Source organism: Miniopterus schreibersii, assembly GCF_964146895.1.
Source record: "Miniopterus schreibersii genome assembly, chromosome: 1".
NCBI classification, from domain to species: Eukaryota; Metazoa; Chordata; class Mammalia; order Chiroptera; family Miniopteridae; genus Miniopterus; species Miniopterus schreibersii.
In genome coordinates this window covers 44,414,409-44,433,325 of record NC_138101.1, presented here as the reverse complement: position 1 = coordinate 44,433,325, position 18,917 = coordinate 44,414,409, and the positions used below count along the sequence as shown (strand labels likewise).

General features: G+C 32.9%; 1 protein-coding gene across 3 annotated transcripts in view; it reads left to right on the top strand.

Annotated features, from left to right (window-relative positions):
* The window catches only part of CNOT6L (CCR4-NOT transcription complex subunit 6 like), a 95,025-nt gene that overhangs the window by 28,653 nt on the left and 47,455 nt on the right, over positions 1-18,917 (top strand). For all 3 annotated transcript variants that reach the window (XM_081135444.1, XM_081135445.1, XM_081135443.1), the window contains exons 2-4: positions 6,949-7,070; positions 9,305-9,491; positions 10,988-11,073. In XM_081135444.1, the coding sequence (XP_080991570.1) occupies positions 6,959-7,070; positions 9,305-9,491; positions 10,988-11,073 (385 nt within the window). In that variant the 5' untranslated portion in view covers positions 6,949-6,958. The remainder of the gene's footprint in view (positions 1-6,948; positions 7,071-9,304; positions 9,492-10,987; positions 11,074-18,917) is intronic.

Below are 18,917 nucleotides of genomic sequence, written 5' to 3'. Positions count from 1 at the left end.
ATAGAAGGTAGAATGGGAATATTAATAAAATTGTTATTTATCTCAGGGTGTTTTCTAAACTTTTTTGATTGCTATCAACCTTTATTTCTATCAATATGATCTTACTGTATGCAGTGTGATTTGGTAGGTGCTGTTCTTTAGTTATCAACTGGTAAGCCCATTCAGGGAAGGTAACAAAATTTTTATGACATTTGTGATAATTAACGGTTGTGTATAGTTAAAAGTAGATATTAATGAGGAAATAGAAACTTCAGAAAATGCTGCAATGCAGGGTTATTTTGCTTTATTAAGGGAGGTAAACTTGGACTATTTTCCCAGAAAGGAAGATGGTTTTAATGGTTAAGAACAAATTCGAAGGATGGATGTTAGTCAAGGTGAACATAACAAATAACAAATAATGGGTTCCATAATCTTCGGGAATAAATGTCAATAGAAGACAGGTTTATCTGAGAATGTATAAAAATATGATGTCATTGACCTCTTGCACTAAAATGTAAGAAATATCTAATTTAGGCTTAATTTTGTCATTCAACTTTGAGAACTCTGGCAGTAATTGCATCTCTGCTTAAGATTACTTTGGAAACTCATGTTGAGATGATCAGTTAATATTTCTATGGAGATAAATTCATGTCTAATGACTTGTATTTTAGGGTTGGATTCATTGTGTTAGAAGTTTCTAATTCATTATGAAATACTCTTTGATGATTGTAGCTTTCTCTCTTTCTTAGTGTGAATTCAAAATAAAGTAAAACATGCACCCCTGTGTTCATTGCAGCACTATATTGTAAATAGTGCTGCAATGAACAAAATATGGAAGCAACCCAAGTGCCCATCAATTGATGAGTGGACAAGAAAGTTGTGGCACATATATACAATGGAATATTACTTGGCCATAAAAAAGAATGAATTCTTACCATTTGCAAAAATATGGACAGACCTAGAGGGTATTATGCTAAATGAAATAAGTCATTCAGGGAATGACAAATACCAAATGATTTCACCAGTATGTGAAATCTAAAGAACAACATATATGAACAAACAAAATTGAACAGACTCATAGATACAGAGAACAGACTGATGGTTGGCACAGAGGAGGATGTTGGGGGACTGGGTGAAATAGGTGAAGGAATTAAGAAGCACAAATTGATAGTTACAAAATAGTCAGGAGGTATAAAGTATAGCATAGTCAGTATTGTAATAACTATATATGATGGGTACTGGAAATATTGGGGGAAACACTTTGTCAGGTATATAATCGGCTGTTGACTATGCTGTATACCTGAAACTAATAAAATAATATTGAATGTAAACTGTAATTAAAAAATAAAAATAGTAAAAAGATGAAATAATATATATATATTTAAAAATATATCTTTATTGATTTCAGAGAAAGGAAAGGAGAGGGGGAGAGAGAGATAGAAGCATCATTGATGAGAGAGTCATTGATAGAGCCCGCAACCTGGGCATGTGCCCTGACCGGGAATCAAACCCTGATCACCTGGATCCCAGGTCGATGCTTAACCGCTGAGCCACGCCTGGCTGGGCATGATGAAATAATATTAATTGTGCTGAACTATAGACTGAGATAAAATGACTAAACTTAGACAGGTTGCTGAGAGGGAGTCTATGGTCTAACATCATAAGGACTTCTATCTTTATATGCACTGTAGAACCTGCTGTTTTTTTTCAGTAAGCTGCTTCAGATGACCAATATTAAAAGTTTAGTTCTGGCTTTTAACAGTTTGCTCTGATTTGGCCCAGATTATTATATTTTTTGTGGGGGAGGGGGATAATTATGTTGCATTATTTTCCTAGCCCCAGATAAAACCTGAGATTTGAGATTTCTTTTCTTTTTTCTGTTTTTTTACATCTTTACCTGAGGATATTTTTTCCATTGCTTTTCAAAGACACTGGAAGAGAGAGAAGGAGAGAGTGGGGGTGGAGATCCATGAGAGAGAGAAACATTGCTGTGAGAGAAACACATCTATTGGTTGCCTCTTGCAACTAGGGCCAGGGATCGAGCCTGCAACCGAGGTATGATCCCGTGGCGGGAATCGAACCCAGGGCCCTTTAGTCCTCGCGGCGATCCTCTAACCACTGAGCAATACTGGCTAGGGCGGGATTTCTTAACAATAGTATATTTGGGTGTATTTCATATATATTTTGTAATATGCTATTCATTGAAACAAAATATTATGTAGTTACCTTGTATTTTATTTTGGTTTTGAAAACTCCCAATTTAAAATTTTCAGGGCTCCTGTGATGGAGATTAAAACTTGTTTACTTTCAGGATAGTTTGTATAGGAACTAATAAGTAGGAGTTAATAGGTTATTGTGTCCAGGACTGACAGTTACTCACAGAAATTTTGCACTGGAATCTAGGAAGGCTGCATATAAGTGATAGGCTAAGGTCCAAGGAATGGAGGAGAGTAGGTTCAAAGAAGCTTATGTAGTTGGTGTTTGGGGAGCTTTGTGGAGTATTTCTCATAGTGTTGAAATGGGGTCAAAGACTGGGAAGTTTAAAAGGTTGTGTTGACAAATACCATATGATCTCACTTATTGTGGAATCTAATGAACAACATAAACTGACAAACAAAATGGAAACAGAGACATGGATACATGGGACAAACCCTCATCAGAGGGTAGGGGGGTTTGGGGACTGGGAAGAAAGGAGGTGAAGGGATTAAGCAAAAAAAAAAATCCCGTGTGTGTGTGTGTGTGTGTGTGTGTGTGTGTGTGTGTGTGTATGTATATATCTATATCTATATATCTATATCACATAGACACAGTTGACATTGTAGTGATAGCCAGAGGGAAAGAAGGTGGGGGTTAGGTGGAGGTGGGCAAAAGGGGGAAAATGGGGATGGAAAGAGACTTTGCTTGGGGTTATGGGCACACAATCCAGTGTACAGATGTTCTGTTGAGTTGTACACTTGAAATCTGTATGATTTTGTGAACCAGTGTCACCCCAATAAATTCAATTAAAAAAACTACCAAAAAAAAGTAAAAGGTTGTGTCAAGAAGGGGCTTTTAGTTTATTTTGTTACATGATCAGGATCTCCAGTATAAATTAGATTGATGTAATGGAAGGATCCTTTGGGAACTGATGTAAGATGTAGAAATTAGAAACTCTTGTAAAAACTAATTTAAAAATCTGTCTCTTTCAAATAAACAAATGAGCAAAATAGAAACAGACTCATAGATACAGAGATCAGACTGGTGGTTGCCAGAGGGGAGGAGGGTTGGGGGGGCTGTGTGTAAAAGGTGAAGGGATTAAGCACAAATCGGTAGTCACAAAGTAGTGACAGAGATGTAAAGTACAGCATAGGGAATATAGTCCAATAATATTGTAATAACTATGTACAGTGCCAGGTGGGTATTTGAAATATTGAGGACTACTTTAAGTGTACAGTTGTCTGACCCTATGCTGTATAACTGAAACTGATACAAAATAATATTGAATGTAAACTTTAATTAAAAATAAAAGAAATAATAATAAAAATAATGCCTTGAAGCCCTCCTAGTTATTATTTTTTTCAAAGGTAAGGGAGTATATTTTTACCCAGTATTAAAAAAACATTTTTTAAATGGTAAAAAAATCCCCAAAACTGCCTTTTTTTTTTTTTTTTTTTAATCAATTTGAAAAAGAAGGTGGGAAAGGAAGTAGCTATTATGCTTTCCAAAATGAAACATTTCTATTTCTTGGATAAAAAGTGTTTATCACTTCGTACATAAGCCTTGGGATGACCTATGTATGAGAAACCACATTATCAGTGTCACATTTAGAGATTTAAAATAGCTTTGAATTATTATTTTATACTTTAAGTTATTTCAAAATAGGTTTTTGTGGTATGTCTCCAAGGTGATTGATGCTGAGGAACTGAGATGGAAAACAAAGCTGTGTAGGAGGATTCAATAATACCAGTTTTCTAAATTTGCTTTCTCAGGGTTTTTTAGTTAGTGCATTTGAAAACCTCATGTTTCAAACAGTAGTGATTGCTGGAACTATAGATTCTATGAAATTACTTAGTTAATCCAAATGAAAAATGTTTTAGCTTAGTTAGGCTATCCAAATTTAGATTGACTTTGAAGAATTAAGTAACTCATAGTTTTATTGGCTTCCTAATCAACGGCAAAAGAGACCTCAGACCAGCCCTTATATGGCAGCATTAATATTATTTTGGTTTTTATGTATTGCAGACATTGGTAAACATTTTATGGATCTGTTTTGCAGAAACAAATTTTGTAAATTTTAATGGACTCTCAAAGTTGGAAACTTGTGAAATATTTAAAAATATATAGTTTTATATAGTAGCTCTTTCAATATTAGAATTAGAGGGTCAAGAGATATTTTAAAAATATTTAGGGAAATGGAACATGTGGCTTTATTACCATTTCTTGAGATTAATTTTTAGAAAAGCATTGTCTGTTAATTGGCTGTGAGATGGGAAGGGCGAGTAAAGGTGGTAGATTTTTGGATTACATTCCATAAATACATATTAAGTGCCTACTATGTGGTAGGAACTGTATAGAGATATAAAAAGGATATTCCTCCACACAGAAATAACTCATAGTCCCCTTAAGAAACATACCATCTATGGAATACTATGCAGCTGTAAAAAAGAAGGATCTCTTACTCTTTGAGACAGCATGGAGGGACTTGGAGGGTATTATGCTAAGTGAAATAAGCCAGTCAGAAAAACAAGTATCACATGATCTCGCTTATATGTGGAATCTAAGGAACAAAATAAACCAATGAGCAAAATAGATCCAGAGACATTGAAACAAACTGATGAATTTCAGAGGGAAGGGAGGGGCTCGGAAAAAGATTAATCAAAGAACTTACATGCATATATGCATAACCCATGGACAGACAATAGTGCGGTGAAGGCCTGGGGAAGGGGTAGGAACAGGGTGCAGGGGAGTCAATGGGAAAAAAAGGGACATCTGTAATACTTTCTATAATAGAGATAAATTTAAAAAAGAAAAGAAACATACCATCTAGTGGGAGCCCGTGATTAAAATAGCCAAATTTAAGTTGACCTCTAATCCTGTGCTGCTTTATGCTTTATAAAAAGGATCGAAAATTAATGAAGCATGTTTTTGCAAATTTTGTAGTCTGTTTTTTACCCATCCTCATCGTAGGTAATGGATTTGTAGCATGTCTTTGAATTTGGATCTGTTTGATTTAGCTTTGATCTTGTGCTTTTGTACCCTTACAAAACTACCCAAAGAGAGACACGTGTTTTATGGTGAATAGTAGAAATTCTGAAAACCTTGTTATCTAAAAATTTTATTTTCAGAGGTATTTTACAGAGGTTGAATGTGGTAGAAATCAAGTTTTTTCCCATGTGGAAAACCATCCTATACTTTAGTGCTGTTAGGAGATCTGGGACAGTTATGGGAAATAAAATATAATTTAGTATCACCCAAGTTGTATGATAACATTAAAACAGAAAGGTTTAATATGGAAACTTGGAAGCAAATTACTGTTAACAGATGAACAAATGTGGAAAACTTTCTCTTTGCCCCTTTTAGTAAGGGGTAAAGATTGACTGTTTTGCCTTTAGAAATAAAAGGGCAAATTATGGTATGGGAAACTTTGATTGTACTCTTATAAACTAGCTTTGATTTCTTGAAACATGATAGAATACCTGTAATTTTTTCTCTCTGTGTAGCAAATTTCAGACCACCTGAAAGTAACTCTTCCATTTAGATATAAATTCTAAATTCTACTTAGAAACACTCCCAGATATAGACACTTGGTTTTGGTGTGTATATGTTTGTGTGTGTGTGTATTAAAATGTGAGCAAAGAATCAACTATAAATACTGTGAGGCAATTTACTAATAGCATGTGGGAGTTTAATTAGATTCAGGACTTTGCTATTTACTATTGTTAGATTTGGTAATTCTTGTGTTGGCCCCCTGAAATGATTACTTTTAGGGCCATTTGTTATGTGTTTCATATATACATACTAGAGTTTTATGTCTCATTGGTTATCACTTTGGATTGTTCAGTGATTATTTTGTTAATTACGTGAAGACTGTATATTAGTTTCAATTAGGGTGGCCATGTAACTCGTCATTCAAATCAGATACTTTTGAGAGTGAAAAGGACTGATATTAATAATTATCTAAGAACAACAGATATAAACCAAGACAGGCCCATGCAAATCACAATATATATGATTGTACTAATTAGTAAGGTTTTGATTGCAAGTAACAGAAAACATAACTCAAACTAGTTCAGACAATAAGTGAAATGTATTGGCTTGCATACCCAAAAAACGTAGTGCTTGGGAATGCTAAAGTTATGGATTGGTGAGGAATCCAGCTTGCTTTCTCTATTTCCTAGGCTGACTTCTATGGCTGAATTCCCTTATAGTTGTTGGTTGGCTACCAGTAGCAGTTTCGGTTATATTCCTCTTCATTGATGATCAGCAGGAGAGAGGGACCTGCTTCTCCCATTAACATATAAGAGTTTTAAGTCTCGGTATTGTAGATACTTCTGAATTAATCTATGTGACTAGGAGAATGCCATATGCTGATTCTTTGATATGGGATATCTTGATATCTCTGAGGCAAGGAGGATGGGAGTATCCTGATTCTCTTGGATTAGTCAGAGTCCATTCAGAAAACTGGGGTAGGGTGAGTCTGCCTTGGAAAGCAAGGCAGCTAAATGAAGGGGAATCGGTAGAATGAATGTATTGGGAAGCAACCACAGTGTTCACTGTGAAGTTCAGTGTTATTTCTTGTTTGAATTTTCCCCTACCCATCTTTTACTGAGTTCCTGTAAGAGCCTAGTATACTGCAGAGGTATTTTTCTTCTAGTGAAAATTTGTAGTATAAAATTACTTAGTAGTCTGGCAAGGGGAGACAAAAAGAAAACTTACTATCCCAGTTTTTGCTTTTTTTCCTATAAGGCTAATGATTTTTTCTTTTTTCAGACTAATAGGGATGCCAAAGGAAAAATATGATCCTCCAGATCCTCGCAAAATTTATACCATCATGTCAGCAGAGGAGGTAGCCAATGGGAAAAAATCTCACTGGGCAGAATTAGAAATCTCGGGTGAGTGGAATCTGAATCATTTAACTCAGGGTATAATAGCAATAATGAATAAGGGTTGAGTATTGTTATATTTATTTTTTTGTTGTATAGTCTTAATTAGATGAACTAGTCAATAAAATATAATACACTGAGATACTAATGTTTAATTTATCTGTTACTAATGTTTTATTTATAACTAAATATATTTGCTCATATCCTTTTTGGGAATAATACCTTGAGCCAGAGTTGGCATCTAGAATTAAAGACATCGGGAGTTCAGTTTCTAAGTAAAATCAGGTTTTTTGATACAATAGATTTTGTTTTGGCTATTGCAGAATAATTATTTTTGCAAATTGAAATCTTTGCCACCCCTATCATCCCAATGTTAGCAGAGTAGGAAGTCTAGAAACTGTTTGTTCTAATAAATATATTAACTGTGTTAATGATCTTACATATTTAGGATTTGCTAAAATTGAATATGATTTCCAAAAACTAATAACCCCAGTCTAGTTGTGAGAAACGTAAGACAAACTCAACTGAAGGATGTTCTACAAAATACCTAATTAAATTACCGAATAGTACTGTACTAATGTTAGTTCCTAGTTTTAATGAAAGTACTATGGTAATATAAGATGCTAATATTAGGGGAAATTGGAGGAGGGGTATACAGGAACTCTGTATTATCTTGGTAACTTTTCTGTATATCTAAAATTATTATAAAGTTAAAATTTTATTAAAAATAGAATGTGAGTAGTTTTTCTTTTGTGAATTGATACAGTACAGATTATATAGAGAGAATGTGGTTTTTCCCTAGTAGGCTTTCATTTGGAAGAGTTAAACCCACATTGTCAATAGCAAGAATCACCTGTACATTTAGCTAAAAAGGGAACTGGGTGGATAGGTGATGGATGGGTAATGAGAAGAATGAATATGAGCAAATCATATTGGGTTAACCTAGGTTTTCTCAAGTTGGCACTGCTGTCACTTAGGGCCAGACAATACTTTGTGGTTGAGGGCTGTTGTGCACTGTAGGATGTTTAGCAGCATTCGTGGCTTCTACCCACTAGATGCCAGTAGCACTCCTCTAGTTTTGACAACCAAAAATGTCTCCATATTGCCAAACTCCCTCGGGGAGCAAAATTGTCCCTGATTGAGATCCACTCCATTAACCCCTGGGTAAAACTGAAATAAGTTCCTCTTGAAAGTTTTGTTTTCCTATTAAAATGCAAAATCCTAGTTGGCATTTTAAGCCTGATTATAGATAGCATGAAGGAACCTATGGTAGAAAGAACTCTGGACAGAAGATCTAAGTTTGAATTTACTGCTCATTAGCTACATGAAAAGTAGCATTTCCCTTTTGAGATTTTTGTGCCCTCTCTACTTTCTACTGCTTTTAAATAAAAGTCAATTGTTTGAAAAGTGATATGTAATTAAAGTACCATTTTACTTTTGTAAAGTTTATAAAATAACCTTCATATAAATTATTAACATACTACTACATTTTATAGAAGCTGAGGCTAGGTGATTTGCCCAGGCTTGTGTAGCTAATAAATGGCAAAAATCAAGAATCTGAACTATGTCTTCTGACTTTCTAATACATGTTCCACCGTAGGTATAAGATGCTGAATGATTTGTAAAACTTAATGGGTAACGATTTCCTTGAGTATGTTTACTTAGTGGAAATATTAAACTGGAGTTAATGTATAATTGTAACGTTGGAAAGCCGGGGAAGATGTCTCTTTGGGGGGTTAGATGGTTTTTCTGGTGACTAATCAAAGGTTGGTTCTATATCATAGTAATTACTCATCTATTTAAGTTTGTAGACTAATCCAGGCCCTAGATATGGATAAACCTTGCACTGTTATTTTTTATTGAGTATATGAGAAATACCTTTGTTAGGACTATGACTCAAAAAAAAAATCATGATTGTTCTACCACAAAAGCTCAATTTAGCCCAAGCTTTATCTTTGAGACCATAGGATCACCTTGATTCCAAGGGTCTTCTCATTATTCCACATCTCATTTAGTACACGGAAGGTCCATGAGAAAGAATGGTTGTCAGATGAAAGTGGCCTGAAATTAAAGAAGGGCCAGGTGTGTTTGGAAAAGCAGGCAAATGGCATTAAATACAAAATTAAAATGTCAAAGATACAATATCTGTATAAGTTTGCAGGCTCTTCTACCACTTTTTAGTTCTTGTAATTCAGTCTTTGTCTTGGGCCTAGAGTTTAATGCTTCAATATTTTGCCTTTTAGGTAGAGTGCGGAGCTTAAGTACATCACTTTGGTCATTGACACACTTGACAGCGCTGCACCTAAATGACAATTTTCTTAGTCGCATTCCACCTGATATTGCCAAGCTTCATAATCTGGTTTACCTGGATCTGTCATCCAATAAACTCAGAAGTTTACCAGCAGAACTAGGAAACATGGTGTCTCTCAGGTGAGGAAATATTATAGATATGACTCACTATATGAAATTCTAAATTTACCAAATTAGAAAACTATGGAATGTTACTTATCTTACAATAGGATTTCCATATGTGCTTCCAAGATCAAATGATATGAGTTGATCACAGTGCTTAAGTTGGCCTCCCTTGAACTTTTCTTTTCCTTTAAATTTGGCGGTTTCTGACTAGAAGTGTGCTTGTTTTTCGACGCTCTTTTGACAGACTTGAGGTGGGGTGGAACTACAATACTAAGTCTGACTTTAGCTCAAGTGTATGATCATAAGAATATAATTAGAAATAATTGGGAAAACATAATGTGCTTATTAGTAAAACTTTTAGGAATATATCTGTTTTAAATAATACTTATATATTACAACTCCTTAAGGAAAACTTAAAACTTGATAAATGGATTTATTTCTAGTTTTTCAGAGTTCTTTAAGAATTTCTTCATAGGAGAAAATTTTGTAGAAATCTAAAGACCGTGTGTAAATGTTCCTAATACAAACAAGGATTGTTTTTCTATATTGTTTATATGCTGAGTAGTAATTAAAAAAATGTTTGTCCTGTTTAAACATATGGTTTTAAAATCTGGTTTCTCACTATCCTCTTACTATATGTCTTTGTTGGTTTTCTATTTTTAAAAAGTACCTTTTAGTTATTAAATAAGAGGGCTGTTTATTTTTCCTATAGTCTGCACAAAATTTTACGATCATAAACTCAGACCTTACCTATGCTATTATATTATTTATACTATCCTAATGTTTTATTTTTATTTTTAAATTTTATTTATTGATTTTTAGAGAGAGAGAGAGGGGAAGAGAGAGAGAAAGAAACATTGATTTGTTGTTTTACTTACTTATGCATTCATTTGTTGATTCTTGTGTGTACCCTGGCCAGGGATTGAATCTGCAGCCTTGCCTTATTGGGACAATGTTCCAACCAACTGAGCTACCTGGCCAGGGCTCCTATGTTTTTACTTTTAATGTTTATGTTCTATGTCACTGATTGTTCATCACAGTATCTTGATGTGATTATGGTTGTAATCAGTAATAAAAACTGATATAGGTGATTGGCTATTAATTATAGTTAAATCCTGAACTTTGTAAATATTTTACTTTTTTTGTGAATTAGGCTAGGTTCAGGGGTATCTGTTGTCTTTGAACACTAAGAATACCTGTCACTCTGATCTGATAGGTATTAGGATGAGAGAGAAAAGGGAGTAGATTAGGCCTGAAAATGATATACAATTTCTACACCTTTAATAATCTGTGCTAGAAAAAGTAAATTATAGAAATAATGTTAAAAGTTGTGGCAGTTACACAGTTTGGAGTACTTTAATATTAACAGTTTTAGATAAGCATATAAAAATGTGCCTTGAATGTATACATCACTCATGGTATGTTAGAGGGAAGGCTAAGAAAATAATCGTAGATGTTAATAATGCTTGATAAATTCAACTAAAACATTTTTTTTTTTTTAAAAAAAACAGGGAATTGCTTTTAAATAACAATCTGTTACGGGTTTTGCCTTATGAACTTGGTCGGCTCTTCCAGCTACAAACTCTAGGTTTGAAAGGTGAGTGATTTTTTTTTTTAAATGTAGCATTAACACTCAGTATTGAGGTATTCTGAGCCTTTTAAATACCATTTAAGTTACAATATAAGTCAGGTTTTAGTGTAATTTTGAAAATATGACTATACTTTCTCTTGCAAGCAATAAGTGGTTTTTTGGTAATGAATTGAGCTTCAAGATTTCAACATGCTGCCATCATTTTAACAAACTTACGGGGAAATGTTTTGTTTTTATATTTACCTTTAATTTTCTATAAAACTAAAATTTTTTAGAAGAGACATTTCAAATTAATATTAGTTTTTTTCTGTTGTCTTTTTTTAAAAGAATGACTTAATAGAGTAAACCTTAACCTTAGCTGGAATATCCCATATCAGGTATTAATAGAGTAGATAAAATAGCATTAAAATAGCATATTATATGATTGTAAGAGGGAAAACATTGTAACAGTAAAAATGAACTATTCCTAGTGAGTATAATTATTCTAAATAAAATGTATTAATCCAAAATGCATGCTCCACTGATAATCTTATCTTAGTTAGTTTGGGATGTAAGTCATACTCAATTTATATAAGTACTGAAATTTGTATAATTTTCTCTTATAGCATAGCATAGGAAGAGGGGTTTATTTTGAATTCAGAGGACTAAATACAGACATACTGTATTGGTTAAACATTTTATTCTATGCTCTTGAGGAATGGACATTAAATCAAAGCATATAAAGTATACACTTTCATATATTTTGGTTTTCTCCTTCAAAAATTGAGTGTCCATGAACATGTTTTGTTTGCATTTGCCTTTGTCATATAATGAAGCATTAAAAATGAAACTTGATTAAGGGTGAAAAGAATGCTGACATTATTGATTGAAATGACAGAAATGGTATTAGGCTTCCTTATACAGTTAACCCTTTATAAATTAGATAATTATATGAATGGTGAAGTCTTAGTTTTTAGTTTCTCTGTAGGATATTTTGGATTTTTAAAATTATGTATGAAGTGGAAAAATATTTTCTTGAGAATTAACCCAAGCCATTTGAAATTTAACTGTTGGGATATTTTGCCTAATTCTGTATGTGCTATATCTTATTTTCTATAAATATAGTTAAAATAGCCGTCCAACTAGAGTTGGAATAGAGTCAGGTCTGTTCCTTACTAAAAAAATATTATGAAATAGTTGTCATTTTTGATAACCTTAGGTTCATGAAGTATGAAATTCATACTTTTATACTGATTGTAATCAGTTATTTTTGTCTCTAGGAATAATCATTGTTTCTTTTAACATCAATCAGAACAGTCGTTTTCCTCCTTTTAAGATTGATAGAGAACAGATCAGTGATAAGTGAATAATTTACTTATTGAACCTAGTGAACTTAACCCTTTGTGCTGCATTCAGCATTCTTGAAAAAGCACATATTATATATCTTACTATTTCATAACTCTAATCCATGCTATCTCATATATAGACATGTTCCCAGAAAATTTATATTAAGTATCAACTGAATGAATCATTCTGAATATCTATTATCTTCTTAGTCCTTCATTCTATTTTACTGGTTAAAATGTTAGTCTGCTAAACTACAGTACCCTTATTCACAGGCGATATGTTCCAAGACCCTCCAGTGGATGCCTGAAACCAATGATAATACCAAACCCTATATATATATACTGTTTTTTCCTGTATGTACATACCTGTGATAAAGTTTAATTTATGAATTGGCACAGTAAGAGATTAACAACAACTAATAATAAAATAGAACATCTATGAAAATGCTACAATAAAAGTTATGTAACTGTGGTCTCTCTCAAGATATTTTATTGTACTATACTCACCTTTTCACTTAAAGGAAGTATTTTATGGCTTCTCTAGGCACATCAGAATTGCAAGGAGCACTACTTTTGTGCATTGTGGCCATTTTTAAGTAAAATAAGGGTTACTTGAATACAAGCATTGTGATATCTCTACAGTTTATCTGATAACTGAGATGGTTACTAACAGGCAGTAGTGTATGCACAGTGGTTACACTGGACAAAGGGATGATTCACCATCTAGACGGGATGGTAGGAGATTTCATCATGCTACTTAGAGAACGGCATCCAATTTAAAACATATGAATTGTTTATTTCTAGAATTTTTTATTTCATATTTTTGGACCTTGGTTGGCAAGCATGTCACTGAAGCTATAATGGGAAGACTACTGTATTTTCTTTGTCTGGCCTTTGATCCTAGTGTCCTTTTGTCTACTGATTCACAGTTGTTAAGAATCTCTTCTTAGACCTCTAGTCTTTTAGATGAGGCACCAGCTCTATCTTGCCAACTTTAACTCAGCTTTGTTCATGTCTATAGATAAATTCCTTTTCATTAAATTCAGTTTGTTCTATGGTAAATACCTATATGCAGCCCTTTTCTATGAGAGTCTGTTTTTCTGGCAGTGCCACTTTTTGTTCAAGTGATCCAGTACAGAAAAGCAAAGACCTTTTAGAAATGAAAGAAAATCTCAGAGCCCTTTCTGCCTTCTTTCAAAAGTTAAAGAGGGTAAAAACAGGATTGGTTTTATAAAGCAATTGAAAGAATAAAGTGTCCCTAATGAATGGTAGCTTTACATTCTTAGGAAGGTAAAACTTGAAATAATTTCTTAGTTTTAATAGCTACATAGTGGTACTTTGTGTTAAAAAGGGGGGAGGGAGTAGAATGGAGGTTTAAAATAGCACTGTGATGTACTTAAACAAAACAATGAGAATGAACCACCTGTGAGATTCCTTTTTGTCTTTTTTTTTTTTTTAATTCCATTTTGTCTTGAAACTGGCAAAAGGAGTGCCTTTTTTTCCATTTCCTTGTCTACCTCTGAAGTTACTGAAGTTTTGATAATGATTTTGATTATCTTGGCTCAACAAGCTAATTTTTAGAAGTTCTATTTTGAGATTTAAGGAATGTGTGTGAAGAGTAGAGTATTTGAGGAATTAGGATAAAAAGTCCAGTTTAAAAACTACAGACATGGCCAGTCCAGCAAATTGGAAGTGTTCTCTTAAGTTACTTAAAAACCTAGTGTATTAATTGTATGGAAGAAAAGGTGTAAGTTATTTTAAATAATTTAGAATTCAGGTCCTAATGTGTTAGGCAGTTCTTTTTCTGACATATGGTTGAAAGAGTTGTCCTCAGGCATTGATGTCTCAGTTCATAAAAAATTAAAACCTTCAATAATTATGAAAATGTCTAGGTTTTCCAAGATTACTTATCTCCCTTAAAAGAAAATGGGCTGTGGCAATAGATTCTTTTACTTGTAAAATTTTTTATTCATGAAATATATAAAAGATTAACTGCATACATTTTAAAAGGAAATAATAAAACAAATAATGTTCTTAGTACCTTTTTTAAAAGTACACTTTGAAAATCTAATTGTCATTCATAAAGAGTCAGAGTACTTATTTCTGTGTTAAATAATGAGCTTCTGGAAATCAGTAAGTAAGAGAACAGTCTAGTACAGAGCATGTTTAAACACCTTACTCACTGGCTATTTCGAGCCAGAACTCACCCTTGCGGCCGGCTACTTTTCCATAATGACCAGTCAGCAAGGTGTTTAATAGTTCATATAAGAGAATATACAGATAACTGTAAAATATAGAAAGTTGATAACCTTATGCGTAACATTAATAATGCCAATTGAAACTATACTCAGTTTTCATGAATTCCAAAAGTTTTGTCAAATAACTGTTGGGGAGATTATTGGGAACAATTCATCACATCTTATTGGTGTAGACCTTCTGTACATTTTAAGTTTCCTGGTTTCATTTTCATGATTGCATCTTCATCCCTTCTCCCAGAAGTTAGTACTGTCCTGAATGGTGTGCTGGCTATTCTTTTACTTTTCTTTCAGTCATTCAACAGATATTGATGAGCTAGGTACTGGGCTTATGTATGTATCTGTCATGGGTGTTTTAACCTTTATATAAATCGAATCTCCTGACTATAATTTTCTGACTTGCTTTTTTTCAGCTTTATGTTTTTATGATTCAGCCATGTTCATGCATGCATGTAATTGTAGTTTGTTTCACTGTTGTGTTGTATTCTGATATATAAATATGCTGTAATTTATTCATTCTACTGTAGGTACTTAGTCGTCGCTCCCACCCCCACCCCCCCCTTGGGCTACTATAAACAGTGCAGCCATGAACATTCTTGTGCATGCCTTTTATAGAGTTTCTAATAGTATAGTTGTTGGGTTGTAGAGACCTGTACATCCTTTGCTTTATTAGGTAATGCCATAGTGTTTTGCAAAGTAGTTGAACTAAAATACATTCCCAAAAGTAATATAGTTCGCATTTTTCTTCTTTTCAACACTTAATATTGTCAGATGTATAAAATTATGCCCATTTTGAGTATGAAATAGTTTCTAGTTGTACTTTTAATTTGCATTTTCCTAGTTGCTAAGAAGATTGAGCATCTTTTTATATATTTATTGGCTTGGTTTCTTCTATGAAATTGCTATTGATGACTTTTGCTCATTTTCACTTGGAATATTTGTTTCTTATTAATTTGTAGGAGTTCTTAACTTTTGTCTATTTTGTATTGTGAATGTCTCCTTCCACTCTAAGCTTTTCTTTTTGTTTTCTTTATTAATATCTTTTAATGGCTAGAATTGATATTTTTATTATAGTTGAATTTAAAAACCTTTCGTGGTGAGTGCACATTATGTCTTGTTAAATAAATCCTGCCCTACCCCAGGTGAGAAAGACATTTTCCTATATTACCTTCTAAGTTTTGTAATTTTTTCATTCTTTTGGAATAGGTTTTTCATATGAGGGTTCTAATTTTGGGAGGGACCTAATGTTTTTTCCCTATGAATAACAAATTGTCTCAACACCATTTAGTGAAGAGTTTTCCCTTTTCTCATTTATCAGCAAAGTAACCTCTCATATATCAACTATGTCTAGGTCTGTTTCTAGAATCTTCTGTATATCCAGTAGTGAATTTGTCTAACCCTATGCTAATTACTAAAGCATCATAATTACTATTATGGCTTTATATTAAGACTTGATAGGTGGTTTGGGAATTCCCTTTACATTTTTCTTCTGCATTGTCTTAGCAGTTTTATTGTTTTGGCTCTTCCTCGTACATAAGAAACAGCTTGTTACCTTTCATAGAAGCTGTTGTGACTTTGGGATTGCACTGAATGTCTGAATCAATTTAGGAAGAATTCACATCATAATTATATTGAATCTTCCTAACCATGAATTTGACCATTCTCTGCATTTATTTAGATCTTGTTTAATGGTTTTGAAGAAAATTTTATAACTTCCTGCACACTGGTTAAGCACATCTTTTGTTGGCTCTGTTTCTAGGTACTTTATAAGTATTTCCCCCCAATTTTATATGTCTCTTTCATTTTAAAAGTTGCCTTTCCTGCTTATTTGCTCTTGTGGCACACAAATATGATTCTTTGAAAAATAGGTTTTATAGTAAGCTTTTTGGCTAAATTCTCATTCTTTTTAAAAATTTGTCTGGAAGTACTTTTTGGTTTTGTATGCAGGTAATAATTTCATCTGCTAATGGTGATAGTTTTGTTTTCTCCTTTTAAATTATTATATATTTAATATTTTTTCTTATTTTAATGTACTAACTAATGTGTTTAGTACAGTGTTGAATAGGAGCATTAATAGTGGACATGTGTCTATTCCCAATTTTAAAGGAAATGCTTTTAATATTTTTCCATTAAGAATGATATTTGTGCCCGGCCAGGCGTGGCTCAGCGGTTGAGCGTCGATCTAGGATCCAGGCGATCGGGGTTCGATTTCCCGTCAGGGCACATGCCCAGGTTGCAGGCTCAATCAATGACTCTCTCATCCTTGATGTTTCTCTCTCTCTCCCTCTCCTTTCCTCTCTCTGAAATCAATAAAGATATATTTAAAAAAAAAAAAAAGAAGAATGATATTTGCTCTGTATTTTTGATAAAATATTTTTTTAGTTTTAGAGGTTTTCTTTTATTCCTACTTTGCTAATCCTTATTCAAGTGCTGAGTTTTATTAAATGCTTTACTTCATCTATTGAGATGATTATATTATTATTCCCATTTAATAGGATTGGCAGTTGTAAGAACTATTGAGGCTTTCTAATTGTTAATGAGCGAATTTTGTTCGACTATATTTGTTCTATAAGAATTTGTCAGCTTTTTAAGTTTTCAAACTTATTTGCATAAAAATGTTCATAATATTTTCTTGATATAGTTTTAGATTCTGTTCTATTTATAGCTGTATTACCCCCACTTCGTTTTTAAGATTAGTTATTTGTGCCTTTTTTTTTCTGATATAGTGTCCTCAGGAGCTTATCAGTTAATGTTTTTTTCAGTGACTCATTATTGGCTTTTATTTTTTAAAAAGTGATTTGTTTCTGCTTTTCTTTGTTTTATCTGAATTTATTATATTTTTTCTTTTTTCTCTTTTAAGTTAGGTATGTGGTTTATTCAGATTTATCTTTTCTGCTGTTCTGGCCTAAGTATTTTTCATATAAGTTATCATATCTTTTTTGACTCATCAGTTATTTAAAACATCCATACATGTATGATTTTAAATTTAGCTTTTTTTATTGTTAGCTTTAAGCTTAATTGCATTTCAAGCAGTTAAGGTAGCTTGTATGAACCATTTCTTTGACTTTGTTGATTGTTACTTTGTGGCCTAGTATGTGATCAGTTTTTGTAAATATCATACTGTATCTGAAAAAATATTGTTCCTCTCACTGTTGGGCACAGCTCTATATATTTTTCCATTAGATCAAATTTGTTAGTTGTATGATCCAATCTTCTATATATTCAAAATTTTTTGACAGTTTTCCTTTGTAATAATTAAGATATTTATGCCAAAATTTCCATTAAAATAGTGGATTTGTTCTTGTCCTTATGTAATTCAGTCAGATTTTGCTTTGTATCTTTTGAGATTATTTAATTAAGTGTACCAAGTATATGTATATATTTTGTATATTGTATATACTGCTATACTGCCAGTGAATTAAACCTGATATTAGGTAGTAAACCTTTTTTTCCTTTGTTAGGCTTTTTGTCTATAGTCTATATAAATATTATAGCTATGCAAGTATTTTTTGGTTAATGTTTGTCTAATATATCTTTTCTCATCTGTTTACTTTCAACCTTTCTGTGTACTTATGCTTAGGTGTATCTCTTACAAATAACATATAGCTGGACTTTGTCTTTAATCCAGTCTGATTTTACTTTGTTTTTAATGTGGGTTCAGACCAGTTGCCTTACCTAATTGTGTTGTTACTATCCTACTTTTTGATTTTACTCTTTTTGATTTCTTTTCTCCTTTTTTTGGCTTTATAAAAATAAGGTGTGTGTTTTCCCTTGTTTGTTTCTCAATCTGTATACTTTCTTCTATTGGTTTGGAATTTGTACATCTTATTTCTGACTCTTAAGTGATGACTTTTGAAATTTTACCTGGAATATATTTTTGAAAGTAATAAAATTTCAGCAACCCTTTTACTGAGTTATAATTTATTTTTAGCTAAATTTACCCCTTTGGTGAATTTTTTTTTTTTAACAAAGAGATTTTATTTTTTATTTTTATTTTTTAAAAATATATCTTTATTGATTTCAGAGAGAGGAAAGGAGAGGGAGAGAGAGAGATAGAAACATCAATGATGAGAGAGTCACCGATCAGCCTCCTCCTGCATGCCCCCAACCAGGGATCCATCCAGCAACCCAGGCATGTGCCCTGACCAGGAATCGAACCCTGATTGCCTGGATCCTAGGTCGATGCTCAACTGCTGAGCCACACCCAGCTGTGCCCTTTGGTGAATTTTGACAGACCTATGCAGTTGCATAACTATCACCACAATTGAGA